At 32.3% G+C, this 17,026-nt stretch overlaps 2 protein-coding genes across 2 annotated transcripts; one reads left to right on the forward strand and one right to left on the reverse strand.

Moving 5' to 3' along the window:
* Positions 1-233: 233 nt before the first annotated feature.
* Positions 234-12,898, forward strand: LOC148310141 (arrestin domain-containing protein 17-like). The gene is made up of 7 exons (XM_088258917.1): positions 234-485; positions 2,222-2,377; positions 3,541-3,755; positions 4,835-5,017; positions 5,768-5,956; positions 9,898-10,156; positions 11,217-12,898. Exons 1-7 carry the CDS (start codon positions 371-373, stop codon positions 11,273-11,275), a joined length of 1,176 nt encoding a protein of 391 aa, XP_088115043.1. The 5' UTR covers positions 234-370; the 3' UTR covers positions 11,276-12,898.
* Positions 12,899-13,445: 547 nt separating this feature from the next.
* LOC148310142 (U3 small nucleolar RNA-associated protein 15 homolog) lies at positions 13,446-16,910 on the reverse strand. The gene is made up of 5 exons (XM_088258915.1): positions 16,725-16,910; positions 16,152-16,250; positions 15,864-16,046; positions 14,056-15,706; positions 13,446-13,668 (listed from the first exon to the last, which is right to left on the reverse strand). The coding sequence occupies exons 1-4, from the start codon at positions 16,818-16,820 to the stop codon at positions 14,519-14,521; spliced, it is 1,566 nt and encodes a 521-aa protein (XP_088115041.1). The 5' UTR covers positions 16,821-16,910; the 3' UTR covers positions 13,446-13,668; positions 14,056-14,518.
* Between the last annotated feature and the right edge of the window lie 116 nt (positions 16,911-17,026).

Raw genomic sequence — 17,026 nt, forward strand, 5'->3', positions numbered from 1 at the left:
CTTCCTTGTCCCAACTTCGAAACAAACATGGTCACATAAACGAACGTGCATCCAATCGAAACGCGTACTTTACTACCATATTTACATGCATGCATATGAAACAAATGATTTGTATTTGTTTGGAAAGGTTATCTGGCGACCAGTCTACCTTTTCAAACTAAAACCGGTTATCGATTTTTTTTATTGGAACGTATCCCAAATACTTAATTAGTGAAATAGTCTATGGCTATTGCAAAAAAATTCTGTCAAAAATGTCTACAAATTTGAAGTCTGTGGTCCAGACCATATTCGAACATATTTTTTAATCGTTTGTATCGGTTTATGGGCGAAATCATATTATAAGTTAGTCTGTGGACGAAATTTCACCGAAATGGGTTTAAAGGAATGCGAGATAACTCTCGATAACCCATGGAGTTCTTATTACCCTGGTCAGACAATTAATGGAACAGTGGTATACACTTTCGATTCTCCTAAGAAACTAAGAGGTATAAAAACAGTTTTTTTTTCTTCTAGGGATTAAAAACGTTTTGCAATATCAGTATTATGCATCAAATATTAACAATATAACAATTTTAAAAAATCTACCAAACAATTTGATGAGAATTCTTCTGTGTAAAAATACACATGAATGTCAAGTCAATGATATTTTTTTACAAATATAGTAGAATTTAAACGAATAATATTTTACAATACTATGATACATATTTGAGTTGAAATCATAAAATGCAAAAATAACAAAATTTTGGATAAATATATTTTGAAATCAACAGGAGTATGGATACCAAAAGAAAAAAAGAAAAAATGACTTATATCTAGAAGAAAAGAAAATCAATAATCAACCATAAATTCCATACTAAATGAGGCTATGACGAAATCGTATGAAGTGGGAAAGGATCTTTAAAATAAAAACTATTGACAATTCAGAAGAAAGTACAAAGTAAAAAAATATATACTTACAGCAGGTTCTTTTTAATCCGAACATCCGAACGCCCACTGATCCCTTAAAAACATGCTCAGAATGGGCTGACTTGTTATTCCTGTGCAAGAGAAGATGCTTCTACGTAAATTAAGAGAGAAAGCTTTTTTACTTGTCATTAAATAAATTTCGACTAACTAAAATATTTTATTTCTTTAAAAAAAGTTGAATAAATACATTCATAATTTTATTATACATAGTTTTTTTGTTTGATAAAAATTCCCATTAAAATTCTCTGTACTGTTAGGGCGTTTGTCCACTACACGGAATTTTACCGTCCGGCATGTCAGTAAGCGTTTTAAAACGATGATTGGCTTGTGCTTTTGTCCATCTTTCTTCGGATCGGAGCTCTTGATCGGTTGCGCGTAAATTCGATCATGCTAAACTGTCATAGTCGCTATCATTTTTCAAAACCGGACTGCCGGACGGCAACATTCCGGGTAGTGGACAAGCGCCCTAATCCGAACGCCCCACTAGTCTGAACAGGGGGTAGATTTTCAGCATTCAGATTATAGAGGTCCTGCTGTATATGTAATATTAATATTATATGTAAAGACAATGGCCATAATTTCTATAAAATATATATATATATATATATATATATATATATATATATATATATATATATATATATATATATATATATATATATATATATAAATATATATATTTATATATATATATATATATATATATATATATATATATATATATATATATATATATATATATATATATATATATATATATATATATATATATATATATATATATATATATTTTTTTATTTTTTTTTATTTTATTTATTTAATATGGTTGTGTTTTTTTTTTAAATAATTTTAATTCATTTTCTAGACATTTCTACTTTTACAATCTTAAAATTACTAACACAGTTATCTGCAATAAAGAGTCTAAGCTCTTTTGCTTGGAGAGGGACGTACACTTATTATTTATTGTTTAAGTTTTGTTGGTAATATAATTTATTTTATTTATAATAATTTTTTTTTCTTAGATTAACATGTATATAATTCATTTAATTTTATTTTTTTGCATTTGATTGTCTTCAATTTTTTTATATCTGTAGGAAGGTTATTTAAGTACTTGGTTTCCAAATATTTAAAGTTCCGTTGGAACTGTTTGGTATTGAATTTTGGTATTGTAAAGTCATGTTGGTATCCCGAAGATGAACTTTTCTTTATATTTAAGTATTTTTCACCCTTAAATATACAAATGTGCTATTTTAAGGTATTCGCATCAAGTTTAAAGGCATTGCGCATACTTCGTGGACGGAAACTATCACAGAAAGAGATTCACATGGTAAGAGCCATCGAAGAACAATCTATTACACTGGAGATGAAGAGTTCATCAGCGTATCTTACTATTTGGTTGGAAATAAGGGTGGTATGTAAAAAATATTTGGCTAAAATTCTAATAATAAATAATAGATCTCTTTTTACTGTAGAGAAAATCACTAATTCATTAATTAAATTTCAACGAACATTATTACATTTTAATTTATTGATTAGACATTTCTACTTATAAAATATCTTATTCTTGTTACATTGTGCCTAAGAGCCATTAGACCACCATTATGTGGAGACTGACCAGAGCTTTCGTCCCAACGCAACGTCGTAACATCGCTCGCGGCGAGCATCACAGAGCATCCGAAACTATGGATGGAGCGCTCGGCTCGCTGTACTGACTATACGAATGCTCGCATCGTAACGTGTTACGTTACGGCAAAATGGCTCCGGTCAGTCTCCACCCTAACCTGTTGTGCTTGGAGAGGGACTTCCACGAAATATTTATTTATTGTAATTTATTGAATATATAAATTTATCTCTTTTTTTTTGTTTCATTTCTTATTTTATTTATCATATTTAACAGGCATTTAACTTTTTATCAGTAGTTTTTCTTCAATTTTTTTAAATATCTCAAGGGATATTATTCTATTAAAAATTAAAAATGAATGATTTGTTATGTGAATTATCTCCTCAAGGGAGCTGTACAATCTGTAACTTTTATTCACACCCAATGGTGCATAGGGCACTGTATCATATCAATGCGGTGATATCTTGATTGTTGAATAACACTGCATATATGTTGTTGATCAAATCGACCCTCAACAAAATAACCAAATGCACTTACCACTACACTAAAGAGGCAAATACGGAATTTTTATTCTAGTTCTCGATAGACTTTATAGACTAGTGTTGTCAATATAGAAATAATTTGTTAAAAGTAGGACTGCTTTGAGTTATAAAAGTGTGTCACAGTGATTCTCCTCTCTGAATACTACAATTCCATAATCAATATCAACTATAAAATGTAATTATTTCATATATATATATATATTGGTTCAATTCAAAACTGTGTTGAAACGATGCAGTGCCCTATGCACCATTGAGTACAGATGAAGGTTAGAAAATTGAAAGGTTCTATCGTTCTGTTCATTTTGAAAACAAAATCTTTATGTCTTCTTATAATTTATGATGTTCTCAGCGTGAATTATTTATTATGATTTGGAAAGAAATCTGTTAAATTTTGGGTTTATTTTAATACAGGAAAAAATGAAATAGAACTTCCGGCTGGGGTACACACCTACCCCATCTCCTGCGCTCTTCCTTCCAATCTTGCGTCTTCGTTTGAAGGAGAATTTGGCCATGTCCGCTACACGATTAAAGCTACAATGGATAGGTCTTGGAAATTTGACCACGATACGAGGTTGCCTTTCACAGTGGTCGGCCACTTAGATTTGAACATGAGCCCCGAGTATAAGGTTATGATTTATCTACATCGTGCATCTGACTAACCATCACGCTGCGATAGAATGCTATACTGCTTTGCGTTTGCGGACAGACTCCTCTTCCTCTGCATTTTTCTCAAGATCGTGACAAAAAAATATGTTCATATAGTGTCTTTGTTGGCCTCCCTCGGCTTTTCAAACGCCATTTGACTTTTCCCATTAACTGCTGCAACCACCATACCATTTCCTTATAGGCATGAAAAATTAAACGCCATACTTGTCTATCCTGACATACATGCTTAGCTTCCTTACTTACATCCATACTTCTAGTCATGCATGTCCATCGGTTATGTAGAATCGGAACAACCCGGTTCTAAGCTCTGGTCATTATTTTCTCCCGTTTACATTTGCTATATATACTTTCTTGATAATTCTTTTGTAATTCATTCGCTTTGTATATCCAAACCACCACAAAGAACCTTTACATTTTTTCAATTATACCTAACTCAGCCCTACATTATTTTTAATGTCTTCAATTTATATTCTGTCATACATCAATTTCCTACACATTCTTCTAAGGGATTGCATTTTATTTTATTATTTTTTTTATTTACATAAATTGTATATGTACATTTAAATAAATCACAATTTTACATATTTAGAACAATTTTTTTTTACAGAGACACACCAAGCCACTTTGTGTGTCTTGTCGGTGGAGTTCTTTTTTAATACATTTTTATAGTTTTTAACAATTTTAACCTAATATACACAAAAAAAAAGAACAACAGTGAACAGATTTCAATAGTGAGATATTTGCTTTCCTCCTTCTTTTGCCGATTCCACGTTTTGCTTCCATATTCTATCATATACCACTTTTGTCATTATTTATTCACCAAACATAATCAAACCATCTCAATAAAAACTTCTTCCTTTGTTATTCCATTTTTTCTTAATTTAACTTAATCTTTTCTTTGCAAGGTCGAGCTTTGCTTTCGGATCTTCGTTATCCTCTCCTAGTTGCTTACGTGCTATAAAAAAATCTTTAAACACGAATACTTTTTATTGCTACGAGATGTTAAATCACTTTTTAAATGAACTCTTCTCACACGCAGGCGCCGGTTGAAATGCGCTCCGAGAAAACGATATGCTGTTTGTGGTGCGCTTCTGGTCCACTGCTGGTGGATGTCCAGATCCCTGTGTCGGGGTACTGCTCGGGACAGGTAGTTCCCGTGGATGTCACTTGTGAAAATGGGAGCAACGTCGAGGTGGATGGGGTTACCCTCGAAATAAGAAAGGTATTGACATTATTTATTGCAAGTAAGATTTGATTGCACTGACAGGTCTGTGCATTGTGCGGAGAAGTCTACAAGAGATTGATAGAAACGCAGACAAAGCGTTGCACCATAGAGCCGCAACCAGTTAGGGCGCATTATTGTCGGTTCGTATTATAAAGTGTTACAGCAGAGTTTAGTTTATTCCTTGTGATATTACTCATTTTGATACATTACATCCTATTTCTTGTAATAAAAGAAAGGTTTCTTTTTAAGTGTTCTACAGAAAGAACCAAATTATGTCTTTTACAACAAAAGAAGTACATTTAAAGATTTTTATAACTATAATTTTGCCTGTCGAGTGTGTAAGCCAATAGGTATTGAGTCAAAGTAGATAGTTTAGTTTTACATATAATTATGAATGTATTTCAAAATTCGTTTTACTTTTTAAATAAAGTTTTTGGCTCTTAATAAGTAGAAGAAATTTGGATTTGTCTAATATTTTTTTTATATTTTATTATCTGTTTTATTTCTAAATATATATTTTTAAAAGGTAAATTGATCTCGAAATGAAATATCTCCTTATAGATTTTGCTTAGCGAGGCGTTTTTTGTGGTTGGTGTTTTGTAATAAATAAATTTTTCAGCTAACATTTTTTTTCAACTTTTCTTGTTTTATTGCATGCTACACTTTGTATAACCTACGTTGGATATTTGACTTGTATTCTGAAGTCATTTGCACCCTATTCATTTCATTTTCATGTAAAATTTTCAGATAGCAAAGTTTTGGTCCCAAGTACCAAGAGTTAAGATGAGGCTGACTAAAACAGTCCTAGCGAATTTGAAACTGGGATCTGTCGGCGCTCACTCGTCCAAGAATTGGCAGGAAACTATACAGATTCCTGACTTTTTACTAAGCGATCTTACAGCCTGCCGAATCATAGATGTGTTATATGATATAAAGGTATGTACACATATGATTTTTGTAATACGTAATTTAACCCATTGCACCACTAATAAAGATGACATAATTTTTTTCATACAACACACTTTTTAATTTACACACATTTTTTTATTACAATAACATTAAGACTAAATTACACACAAAATAAAAATGGTAAATTTCATTTATTGATTCGGCAGTCACTTTGTGGTAAAATCTATCCATTTTTAATCAAAGTTGTACCTTGTAATTACCACAATTTTTTTAAAATCTACTGTGACACGTGTTTCGATGCATTCCACATCATTTTCAAACACCGTATGTGACGCAAAATGATGCGGAATGTAGATTTTAAGAAATAGTGGTATTTCTATGTAAAACTTTAATTAAAAATGGTGAAACTCAAATATTTTTTTTATTTGTTTGTAAGCTAGATCATTATGGCTCATCCCCAGGTAGTTTTGGAAGAGTGTGTACAGTTCAGAGTTGTGAAAGTTATTGTCATTGAGTTTTAATGTAAAAAAAATTGCTTCAAAGACAAATCGGCGAATCGCCGGCTTTGTGTTGTAATGGGTTAGTTACCGTAATTCACGCCTAAATTATTTATAGAAAAATGTAAATATATTTATTTATTTATTTAAACTTCATGTACAGAAAATAAAAAGTACATTGGCGGGCTTATTGCTAAAAAGCAATATCTTCCAACCGACCAAAGACGGACTAGTGATATTGATCAAAACGTTTGATACCATATATAGCCGTTTGCAATCAGAGGGTAGATAGTACTTGAACATTTAAAAAACATAAATTACAAATTGACATTTAAAAAAAACATAAATTAACAAAAGACGATAATAAGGAGGGCAAAGGAAGAAGGGAGTTTAGGGAAGGAGGTAGAGGGAGGAGGTTTGATCGACAGTTAGGATTCTAATGACAGATAGTAATGTCTCAGACGTTTTTAAAAGTTAATACATATTATTGTCTGATGTAATAGATTTTATCAAAAAACTAAAATACAAAAAGATGAAAATGAAAAAAAAAAAATAACAAAAAAGTATTCTAGGATTCTAATGATAAATAGGTAGAATCAGGTAGCAAGTTTAAGGAAGAGCGGAGGGGTCAGGGGAGGGGTATTATTATAATAACAATAATAACTTACTTCTTCACCTTGATTTCCTTCAGGACATTCACTTGGTGGATTTGTCCTTCCCGCTAAATGTCCAGTGCCTCCTATTGTTGGAGTATCCAAATATCAATAATGCAATAATAAAGCACTTGAAAAAATACTTTTTAATGGGCTGTAAAACAAAATATTTGAGTATTACAGGTCATTAAAAAGTGTTCATATACATCATATATCATGTGGGTGCTTTGCCAAAAAAACAATAACAATAATATTTTCTTATTGCTGTTTTTTTTTAAGTTTATATATAATATTAAAAGACCTATTCAGTTTTTAAAGTGTCATATCATTATTCAAAACGGACAATTTGATTGCAAATTAAGTAAAATACGCTTAACGCGGGGGGGGGGGGTTTGTTCCAATAAGTTTCAATGCTAAACGAAGCAGCATTAATTAAGGACATCGTAATACAAAAATACTTTATCTTGCTGTATCATATTAAATACGCCAAGAGATTGCATGTGAGTATCACTCAAGTATTGCATGTGATTTGGGGTAATTTAATACTACTGCATAATACTGAAACTGTGATCTATGATTATAAATTACTAACTATAATAATATGTTGTAAATAAACTATCTGGTCAAATTATAAGCTTAATAATAAAAATGAAAATGGTATTTTCTGGCGTTTCTCATGTGTGTGAATATAATCCAGGATTCGGACCTCACATACTAATATAAGAGTTTCTGCTTAGTAAAAAAGCTTCTTTACATCTCACCAATAGATGTCTCTAGTGAAGTTCTAGTGATTCAAGAACAAAGTTTTTAAATTGGTTCATATATATAGAACTTCCAAGAATTTGAGTAGTGTGGTTGTCAATAATGGGAAGAATTGGTGAATGTTACACGTGTGTAAAGTGATCACTTAAACCAGCCTATGACGGTCGTCAGCCCCGTAAATACCCAGACTTCCATATTCTTCTTCATCTTTGATGAGATGTCAAAAAATAATAACTATAATAAATTCATTTTATAGTTTTCTAATATTAGATTTTTTAGGTTTTCATTTTCGACTTAAGCTTTTCATATTTATGGCTTTAAATAAATATGAATTGATGTTAATGTGTTGCAATCATATAAGTGGCACATCTTTTTCCAAGGGTATAATAATTAATCTTGTGTTTTCTTTAATTAAGTTTAAATGATGGCTGTGAGTAATGCGCACTATTCAATTCACAAGAATTAAGGTTGCCTGAATCTTCACATCGAGTGTAATTTGGTTCAATCTACTCAATCATCAATAATTAAGTATATACCTTGTTACTCTTAATAAAAAAATGCATGCCTTACTTCATTACGCTCACTCCTTTCAAGAACGTCATAAATCAAAAAACTTGATTTTTTTAGGAGAATGTTTTTAAAGTTTAAAAATATAATACAATGTATTAAAAATAAATATCAAGCCACTTACTGAAGTTTTTACTGTCCAACAGATATTTTTAATAAAACCTGAATGTTTTTTCTTCGTTTGAAAAATGTTTAATTTATTTTAAAAAATAATTAAACAATATGTTTTTTTCAAAATGCAAAAACAACACTTTCTGCCCTGCAGCGGGTAAATATTGAGTTAAAAATATGTCTCTTTTGCTGGGATATAGCACATTTTCTGGGCATTCCGAAAACATGCACAACTGAAAATTGACAATTTTTGATTTATGACGTTCTTCAAAGGAGTGAGTGATTAGAGATTGTGATGAATTTTATCTCCTTAATCTGCAAATATTTTAAAAGTGCTTTTCGCACCCTTTTTTTTTCTTAATTCACATCAGAAAAACTTAACTTACACAAGCTAGTACAAATCAGGTATGGGACCCCGAGCGCCTAAGCAATAACTCTTTTTCTTCTCCTATAGTACCTCATATTCCTCTTCCATTTTCATTCCTACATAGCAGTAATGTTCTTCTCCCTGAGCTCTGCCTATACTGTCTACACTTCATAAATATCACAAGCCTTCGTATAATTACGATCGAGTTATCGTTGCGTCAATTTGATGCGGTGCCCAACGCATCACTTTAGTGTGAATAGGGGCCAGAAGACAAAGTGCACCAAATAGCCTTAAATATGTGCCATAAAATATGGAATTACTTCTATCTGCTATCTTAACCGCCCTACACATACACCATTCCACATTACACATACATCATTCACGTTTTTCTACACCATTCCGCGCTAACCGCACGCGCACGAGAAAAGATATCTGTTCCAAAAATATTTAATGTGTACCGGATACATTGACAAATTTTTGTCAGGTTTCATACCTGACAATATTTTGTGACACCAAACGTTGTGATTTTTTTACTTGTTTATAAAAAATATACCTGAAAATAATCCGAAGGTAGGGTGGTTAAAGACACAATTCTTAATTATTGTTTGAATGAAAGAACAATTAATGCTAGTGGACCAAAGGTGTAACATTTCTTTATCATGCATCTAGAGTACTTACTTATCTGGGGAGTAATACTTTAGGTGTTAAATTGCCTCCCAAAAATACCAAACGTATACTATATTTACAAAGTAAATAAAACTATTCAAATATAGCAATTAGTCCATCTCAAATATCATTGCAATGCACTAAAAACTCTTCTTTTGTTATTTTGTTGAGTGATAAGAAACTAATTACACGCAAGCTCCTGCCACCATGTGTTGAAATTATTAAAAGTAATAAACTAAAACCTTTTAATTATTTCATATATTAGAAATACCTAAAACTAGATTTCTAAGAACTTTAGAGATTTTACTGTACCTACATGGACTTAACTATAAAATACTTTGACAGGTGACATGTTCTCCATCCGGCTGTCATTTGGACTTGACAGACAAGAAGCCCATCTTCCTGGGAACAGTGCCCATAATAGGGTTCGGGCCCCCGCCTATCGGAACAGAGATGGGAGACTCTGGATATCCCCAGCCAGAGAACGGGGGTCCCCTACCGTCCGCCCCCGAAATGCTTCCCGAAGATGGACCTTCCATGAATCCACAGCCTGTGCCACCAATTCAACCCTTCGGGTGGAATAAGAATATACTCCAACAACCACGTAAGCATAACTTATATGTATATATTTGTTGGCATCAGTGGGGTGCGGAGTTTTTAACACATTGTTTGTGGGCGGTTTTTTTATTAATCCTGCCCCTAATTAGGGTCGTAAACTAATCACAAGTAACCACAAGACAAATTCCGTACAATGTTTTTTGGCGTCTCGTGCACCAAAAGTAATCAAATACGCTTAGAAGCGTCTCCCGCTCTCTACCAATGGTATGTTAAAGACGCTTTTAACCTTCCCCTCCCAGTGATATGTATTTGCTGCAACTTAACTTCAAAAATAGCTAATGAGAATATCAATATAAATTATAATAGGTACGGGCTCAGAATTTTTGTATTCCTCCGTGTTTTAACGTAACTTTTGTTACAGAAAAGTATTGTAATATAAAGTTATTAGTTTGCAGCGATGGAAATAAATAAATTGTAAAAAAATCGGAGATAGAATCACCAGTACACAAACGTTTCTCAGAGTATGCGCGTCGTACTTTACGTACAAGCGCACGCGGCTTCATATTGTTTCCGACGATCTCATTTTAGTTGCGCACAAGTCATCGTTCAGGGTGGTCGTGTTGCTATACTAGCTATGGCGGCTACTTACGATGTATTTTTTTTTCTATTTTTTAGGTATTTACCAGAGACCATTACAAAATTGATACATTTCAACTTAAACTATGGTCAATAAAAGTAACATTCAGAAATATTTACATTTTTCTAGTTTTTATTATATCACATTTTCATATGGTGTACAAAATACATATCACTGGTACACGCGGAAGTTTTTAGCACCGTAAGGGAAGGGTTAAGCGTTTCCAGCAAACTATGTGGTACAACACAGGGTAGTACAAACAGCAGGGTAGGGGGAGAGGCAGGTACATAGTAAGGTAAGATAGACACTACTTGTGTTCCTATATGGTAGGAGAGTAAGGTAGGGTAGGTCTTCCTGTATATGGAATGCACACTACTGGTTAACACTAAAAACCCAGAAGTAATTCAATAAATTGGATCAAATGTTTTTTTTTCTAGAACAGTACATTAAAAAGCCTATTTAATTTCAGCTCAAGCTACTTCTCCACAAGAGCAATTTTTGCCAGCACTGGGCAAGTTGATCATCTAAATATCAAAAAAATCAACAGAACACGTAAATGGCCACATCGGACTTCCCACAAAACTAAATTGTTATTCTGCGCCTAGGATTTATGGAGTATTAATCTCAGACAATTTTGATATTACCTAATCTAAGTACTTTTTATGATTAAGTTTGTTATTATTATTAAACCGAATAGGTGCTGTGTTGTTTAAAGATATAATCCAGATACTTAATTGTTATCTAACTAATGTTGAAAATGTACTTGAAATCTGGACAAAATTCATGTTAGAAATAGGGACATGAATATTATTTTCATCTCATTTATATACATACATAGATATATGTTTAATTTTTACATACATAGATATATAATCCCGTTGATTGATAGTTAAATATTAATAACAAATTATGAGAAATTAAATGGATATTTTGCTTCCAAAAAGTCTCGCTGTACATGCTACGAGGAGTTGAAATGCCAACTTATTTTTCTATAAATTTTGCCAACTTTAGATACTTATTGAAATTATTGGTGTATGCAATTTAAATACTGGTGTTACTAATTTTTAGTCTGATGAGGGATTTTCTTAGGAAGTTTGGATGCAAATCCGGGATCAATGTCATAATTCAACTTAAACCGAATCGACTTCAACTCTTGACCGTCCCCATTCTCTTCACTTATCTTGGCTTCGGAGCCTATGTCAGTACAATTAAGCATTCAGGGTAAATTTTGCATCTTGTTGATACTATATTTCTATGGTTGACACTGTCAACTTGGTGAAAAAAATATTCTTCAAAATCTCCCTTCATTTGTGATATTGCACTACCTGTTTTTATTTCCTATTTAAAAAACAAACTGTGATAAGTATCTAAGAACCTCATAGTTCAATAACGATTAACCTTTTATATACATAGTGTGATATTGAAATTTTAAAAAAAAATTGGCGCTTTAAGAATACCCAGAACCACCTAGACCTCTCGTTATTATAAACAACCTTAAGTTTAACACATATATAGATGTATCTCTTATTAATAAATACAAAATTAAGGTGCCTTTAAAATGCCTTTGCTTCTTAGTTAAGGAACAAGTGTACAAATAAAAATGTGGAGGCAGAATTTGCTGCTAGATTTCAATTAATTATATAGGTCATTTGCATGACCAAGGTCACAATTTAAATTTAGACTTCAAAGTGAGGTTTTTAAAAAATGTTTTGGTGAAAAGAACATCTGTGCATTAACTCATTGAATTCCGTTGGCGCCATAAATGATAAACATGGCATGATAAACATTTTTGTGAAATCTTTAACACATCAAAAAGGGTCCTCAGACAAAGATAAATACACTACCGGGTTTACTTGTATATTTTTCTCTGCTTTTAACTTAAAAACTGGAATCAGGTTCTGGAATGACAAGACTAAATTCCATCACTATTATTCTAAAATTGTATAGTGGCACGACAACTTACAATAGTGCTTCTCCTGTTATTGAACATTTTGAATTGTTATTTTCATAAATGAGTAATATAAAAGCATTTATTTCAAACCCTGTGCTGTGGATTTTTGCCCATTTTTTTTTTATTTGAAAGAAAATAGGCAAAAATTACACTTGAATTCAGTCTTATTATAAAAATATATCCTATTTTTGTCCCAAAAATGAATCATCAGGATTTTTAAAAATAAAGTATAGAAAAAAAGTTATTTTCATTTGAATAAACTCTTTAACTAGAATACTCACCAATGCCTTTAGAATTCTACCTCGTAATTAGCAGATGTGGATTTATGAGCACTAATATAATGACCATCAAAGTATATTTTCGATACAACAAAAAAAACATAATTTCTATGAAAAAACATATTGAGTTAAGCTCATTGTTTTTTTTATTTTCTTGATTGAAAGATAACTTTTAAGAAGCAGAGGAAGACCGAGAAAAACATGGCACGATCAGGTATGCCAAATACTTGAAAGTGGTCAGGTTAGGAGTCGTAACAATCGGCGGGTATGTGTGAGGAGATGCATGAACGTGGAAGAGGCGAAGAATGTTTGCAAGGACAGAGTGGTGTGGCGCTCTATTCTCTCTGCCTACCCCTGCGGGAAGCGGCGTGATGGTTAGTTAGTTAAGATAACTTTTTTGATAGTGTTTACCATTTTTTGGACTTCCTGAAATATTGTTTTTTGCACTTAAAAAAAAATTCAAAAGCTGCCTTTGGAATTAACCTCCACATATATATCTACATTCAATTATTTCCAATATAATAAGAATCTTTAATAAGTAAATTCAAAATTTTAATGAGTCCAGAATAATTATTCATATTACCACATTTTGTACTTCCTAATTTGTAATGTAAGATAGATAAATGTATACAAAATAGATCTTAACCATTTATATACTTGTGAATTTACACCGCATGATATTATACATATCGCTCACTCCTTTCAAGAACGTCATAAATCAAAAAACTTGATTTTTCAGGAGAAAGTTTTTAAAGTTAAAAAATATAATGCAATGTATTAAAAATAAATATCAAGCCACTTATTGAACTTTTTACTGTGTATCTGATCTTTTTAGGTAAAACCTGAAGGTTATTTCTCCATTTGAAAAACATTTAGTTTATGTAAATAAAAAATTAAACAATGCATTTTCTTCAAAATGCAAAAACAACACTTTCTGCACTGTAGCAGGTAAATATTAAGTTAAAAATATGCTGGTTTTGCTGGGATATAGTACATTTTCTGGGTATTCCGAAAACATGCGCAATCGAAAATTGACGATTTTTGATTTATGACGTTCTTGAAAGGAGTGAGCGATATACGTTTATTGGATTAAAATGTATAGTTGTAGGATGCTTAAGTTTTGTTATGATGAACAATATTTTATGTTAAATAAAATGCAAATATATTTGTGCATCCAATTACTTCCAATACAATAAGAATTTTTAATGAGTAATTACTGAATTTTAATGACTCGAGAATAATTATTCATATTACCACATTGCATTTTGTACTTCCGTAATATGTAATATAAGATAGATATGTATACAAAATAGATCTTACCATTTACATACTTGTGAATTTACACCACATGATATTATATACGTATATTCGATTTAAATGTATAGTTGTAGGATGCTTGAGTTTCATGTTGTGATAAACAATATTTTGTATGAAATAAAATGCAAATATTTGGCAAAATAGTGTTTTCATATCATTGTTGAATAACAGACACATGTTGGGTAAAAATAATACAAATCTCAATTGATACATAAATGTTATTGATTACGAAACATTTATAATGAAATTCTTTTCAGCCTTTGCGGATGGTTTATGGTAGGTGGGCAGTTCGGAATGGTTTACAGAATCTTCGTCGACGGAAGAGCCGGCGAGGATGAGACTAAACATTCCTTCTAGGGATGCCATATCTTTCGCTAATTCCACTTCTTCTCTTAAACGATCCTCTAAAATCCTCAGAAACCGTAATACTCCGGGAGCGAAGCTACTCATATTGTCTTCATAAATGTCTACAAAGATGCTTCCAACTTCCAAAAGTGTGAGTGTAAATCTTCCATCTCCGATGTTTTTTATTAAAAATTTCAAAATAGCGCAAAGGCTCTTTTCGTCTCTTCCTGCGAGTGCGCTGTGCAGCGCTCTTCTCCTAATCAACTCTTGAAATAGAGAAACTGTGATTTCTGGATTTTTTGTGCAAATACAGGTGGCTAATACAACATCTAAAGCTTTTGAATATTGGAATTTCTTAACATAAACATCATGACGTGAAGTTTTTTCATTTATTTGCTGGGGGACAATTTCGTCTATGTATGCCGGTACAAACTCGGAAACAGGTTTGGTTTTCTTGTTTTCTTCGGGTATTTTGACATGTTCATCTCTTCTCCGTATCGACACCAATCCGTCTACCATTCCCACTACCAAAGTTTCGTCATTTTCCGAGATCGCCAAGCTAAGTACAGCATTTGGATAATCTAAAGTATGTACTACTTTGAATGTGGTAAGGTCGTATATTTTAACATGCCTATCGAGGGATCCCGACAGAAGCCTCTTGTTATTGCTCGCTAAATGCAAGCACGTTATAGTCTTGTGATGTTGCGAAATATTAGCTAGTAATTTTCCTCCGGCGAATGCGTCCCAAACTTTAATTTCAGTCCCGCCGCAGCTGAGGAATAGTCCCCCAGTGGGTAAGAAGATGGTAGATTCCACAGGACATCCGTGATCAACGGAAAATACCGAATTTCCCGTTCTGATATCGTACATTTTGACAGCGCCATCGTATCCTCCGGACATTAAAATGTCCGGTGTGACAGGACTAACACAGCCGGCTCTGATATAGTCATTGTGTTCCGCGAATGACGCAATCTTCTCTTCCCCCGCAATATCCCAAACCGCCACTGTTTTATCATCAGAGAAACTTGCGACCGTTGTTTGTTTTTGAGTGAAAAATGTTCTGTGAACCTATAAAAATAAATAAATGTAATGAAAGATTATGTACCGAGTTACATTCAATTTGAAATGAATTATTAAATTATATGAAATGTATTAGCAATGATTTTCATTTAAATTAAATATGGCTGATTTTAATTAAGCACTGAGGTAGTACAAAATAACTTACAGGTGCTGTATGCCCAGTAAACAATCTCAATAAACTTTTAGATTGAACATCAAACAGCCGAACAAGATTCTCTTCCCCGCCGGCAATTATCAACTTGCCATCTGATCTAAAGGAGCCTCCGTACGCACATTCTCTGAATCTAGAGAGGTTTCTTGTCACTTGACGCGTGATTGGATTGTATATCTGAAAATATACATTTTCTGGTAGTTAACATGAAAGTTGTATACATAAGTATGATACATGTGTATAAGGTATATGAACTATTACGAAAAATGTTAAATTTCTTACCTGAACTCTCACAGAACATGTTACGGCAAAATAATGGGGATCAACTGGAGAAAAATCTATATAATCTATAGCACCAAACTCTTTCACAAGAACAGGAGCCTAAAATAATAATAAAATACAACATTAAAAAGTAACAAAATGTAGTATGGGAACTTTTTTATTAAAATAAAAAGACATACTTGTGTTTTTATTATTTACGAAAATACTTCAATTTTATACTATTTCTGTGAGCCTAAGCGGCTCATTAAAAATAGATATCAAATTGTGGTAGAGTGGGTTCGAACCGAGAAACTCTAACAAAAGCGTCCGCGACACTTACCACGGGACCACAACCCGACACTATTTAATAATATGTAGTAATTAAAATTTGGAAATATGAAAATATTAACCTTACTTTTTTGGGAAAATCAAGTTAACAAAAAAAAGACCTTGTTTTTAAGCTGAAAGGAGCTTTATAACATTTACGTCATACAGCTCCTTCATTTGTATTTATACACACTAGGTGATAGGCCAGGATAAAACATCTCTTCTAATAAAAACAAAATGATCAAATTAGAGATTTGAAAAACTTACATCTAGTTTCTTCCAGTAAATATTGTCTGATGTCAGAGGGATGGCAGTTTTTTGGTAAGATTTAGAATCGATCTTTTTAAATTGAAAAGCTGCCATCGCTGAAAACAGAAAACTCGGCGCATTAAAAAAAAAATAAGCACGAATGACCAACAGCACGTGTAAACAAGTGTCAAATTTGAAATAATCAAAACGTCAAATTGAAATTTCAAAGAAAAAATATGTGAATGAGCTGCGTTCTGTTACTGTCTTTAGTCGATGTTGGACGGGATCATTCACGAGGGCACAAATCTATTTTGCCTAGT

Source organism: Brachycentrus maculatus, unplaced genomic scaffold (assembly GCF_059751285.1).
Source record: "Brachycentrus maculatus isolate JH-2025_06_01 unplaced genomic scaffold, ASM5975128v1 h1tg000105l, whole genome shotgun sequence".
Lineage (NCBI taxonomy): Eukaryota > Metazoa > Arthropoda > Insecta > Trichoptera > Brachycentridae > Brachycentrus > Brachycentrus maculatus.

Bases quoted from the DNA above. Each gene is read 5' to 3' on its own strand.
- LOC148310141 (XM_088258917.1), top strand. From the start codon at position 371: ATGGGTTTAAAGGAATGCGAGATAACTCTCGATAACCCATGGAGTTCT. The intron at 3,756-4,834 runs GTTATGATTTAT...TCTCACACGCAG, and splicing joins ACATGAGCCCCGAGTATAAG to GCGCCGGTTGAAATGCGCTC. The intron at 5,018-5,767 runs GTATTGACATTA...TAAAATTTTCAG, and splicing joins TTACCCTCGAAATAAGAAAG to ATAGCAAAGTTTTGGTCCCA.
- LOC148310142 (XM_088258915.1), bottom strand. From the start codon at position 16,820: ATGGCAGCTTTTCAATTTAAAAAGATCGATTCTAAATCTTACCAAAAA. The intron at 16,047-16,151 runs GTAAGAAATTTA...GTATATTTTCAG, and splicing joins CATGTTCTGTGAGAGTTCAG to ATATACAATCCAATCACGCG. The intron at 15,707-15,863 runs GTAAGTTATTTT...TTATTTTTATAG, and splicing joins TTACTGGGCATACAGCACCT to GTTCACAGAACATTTTTCAC.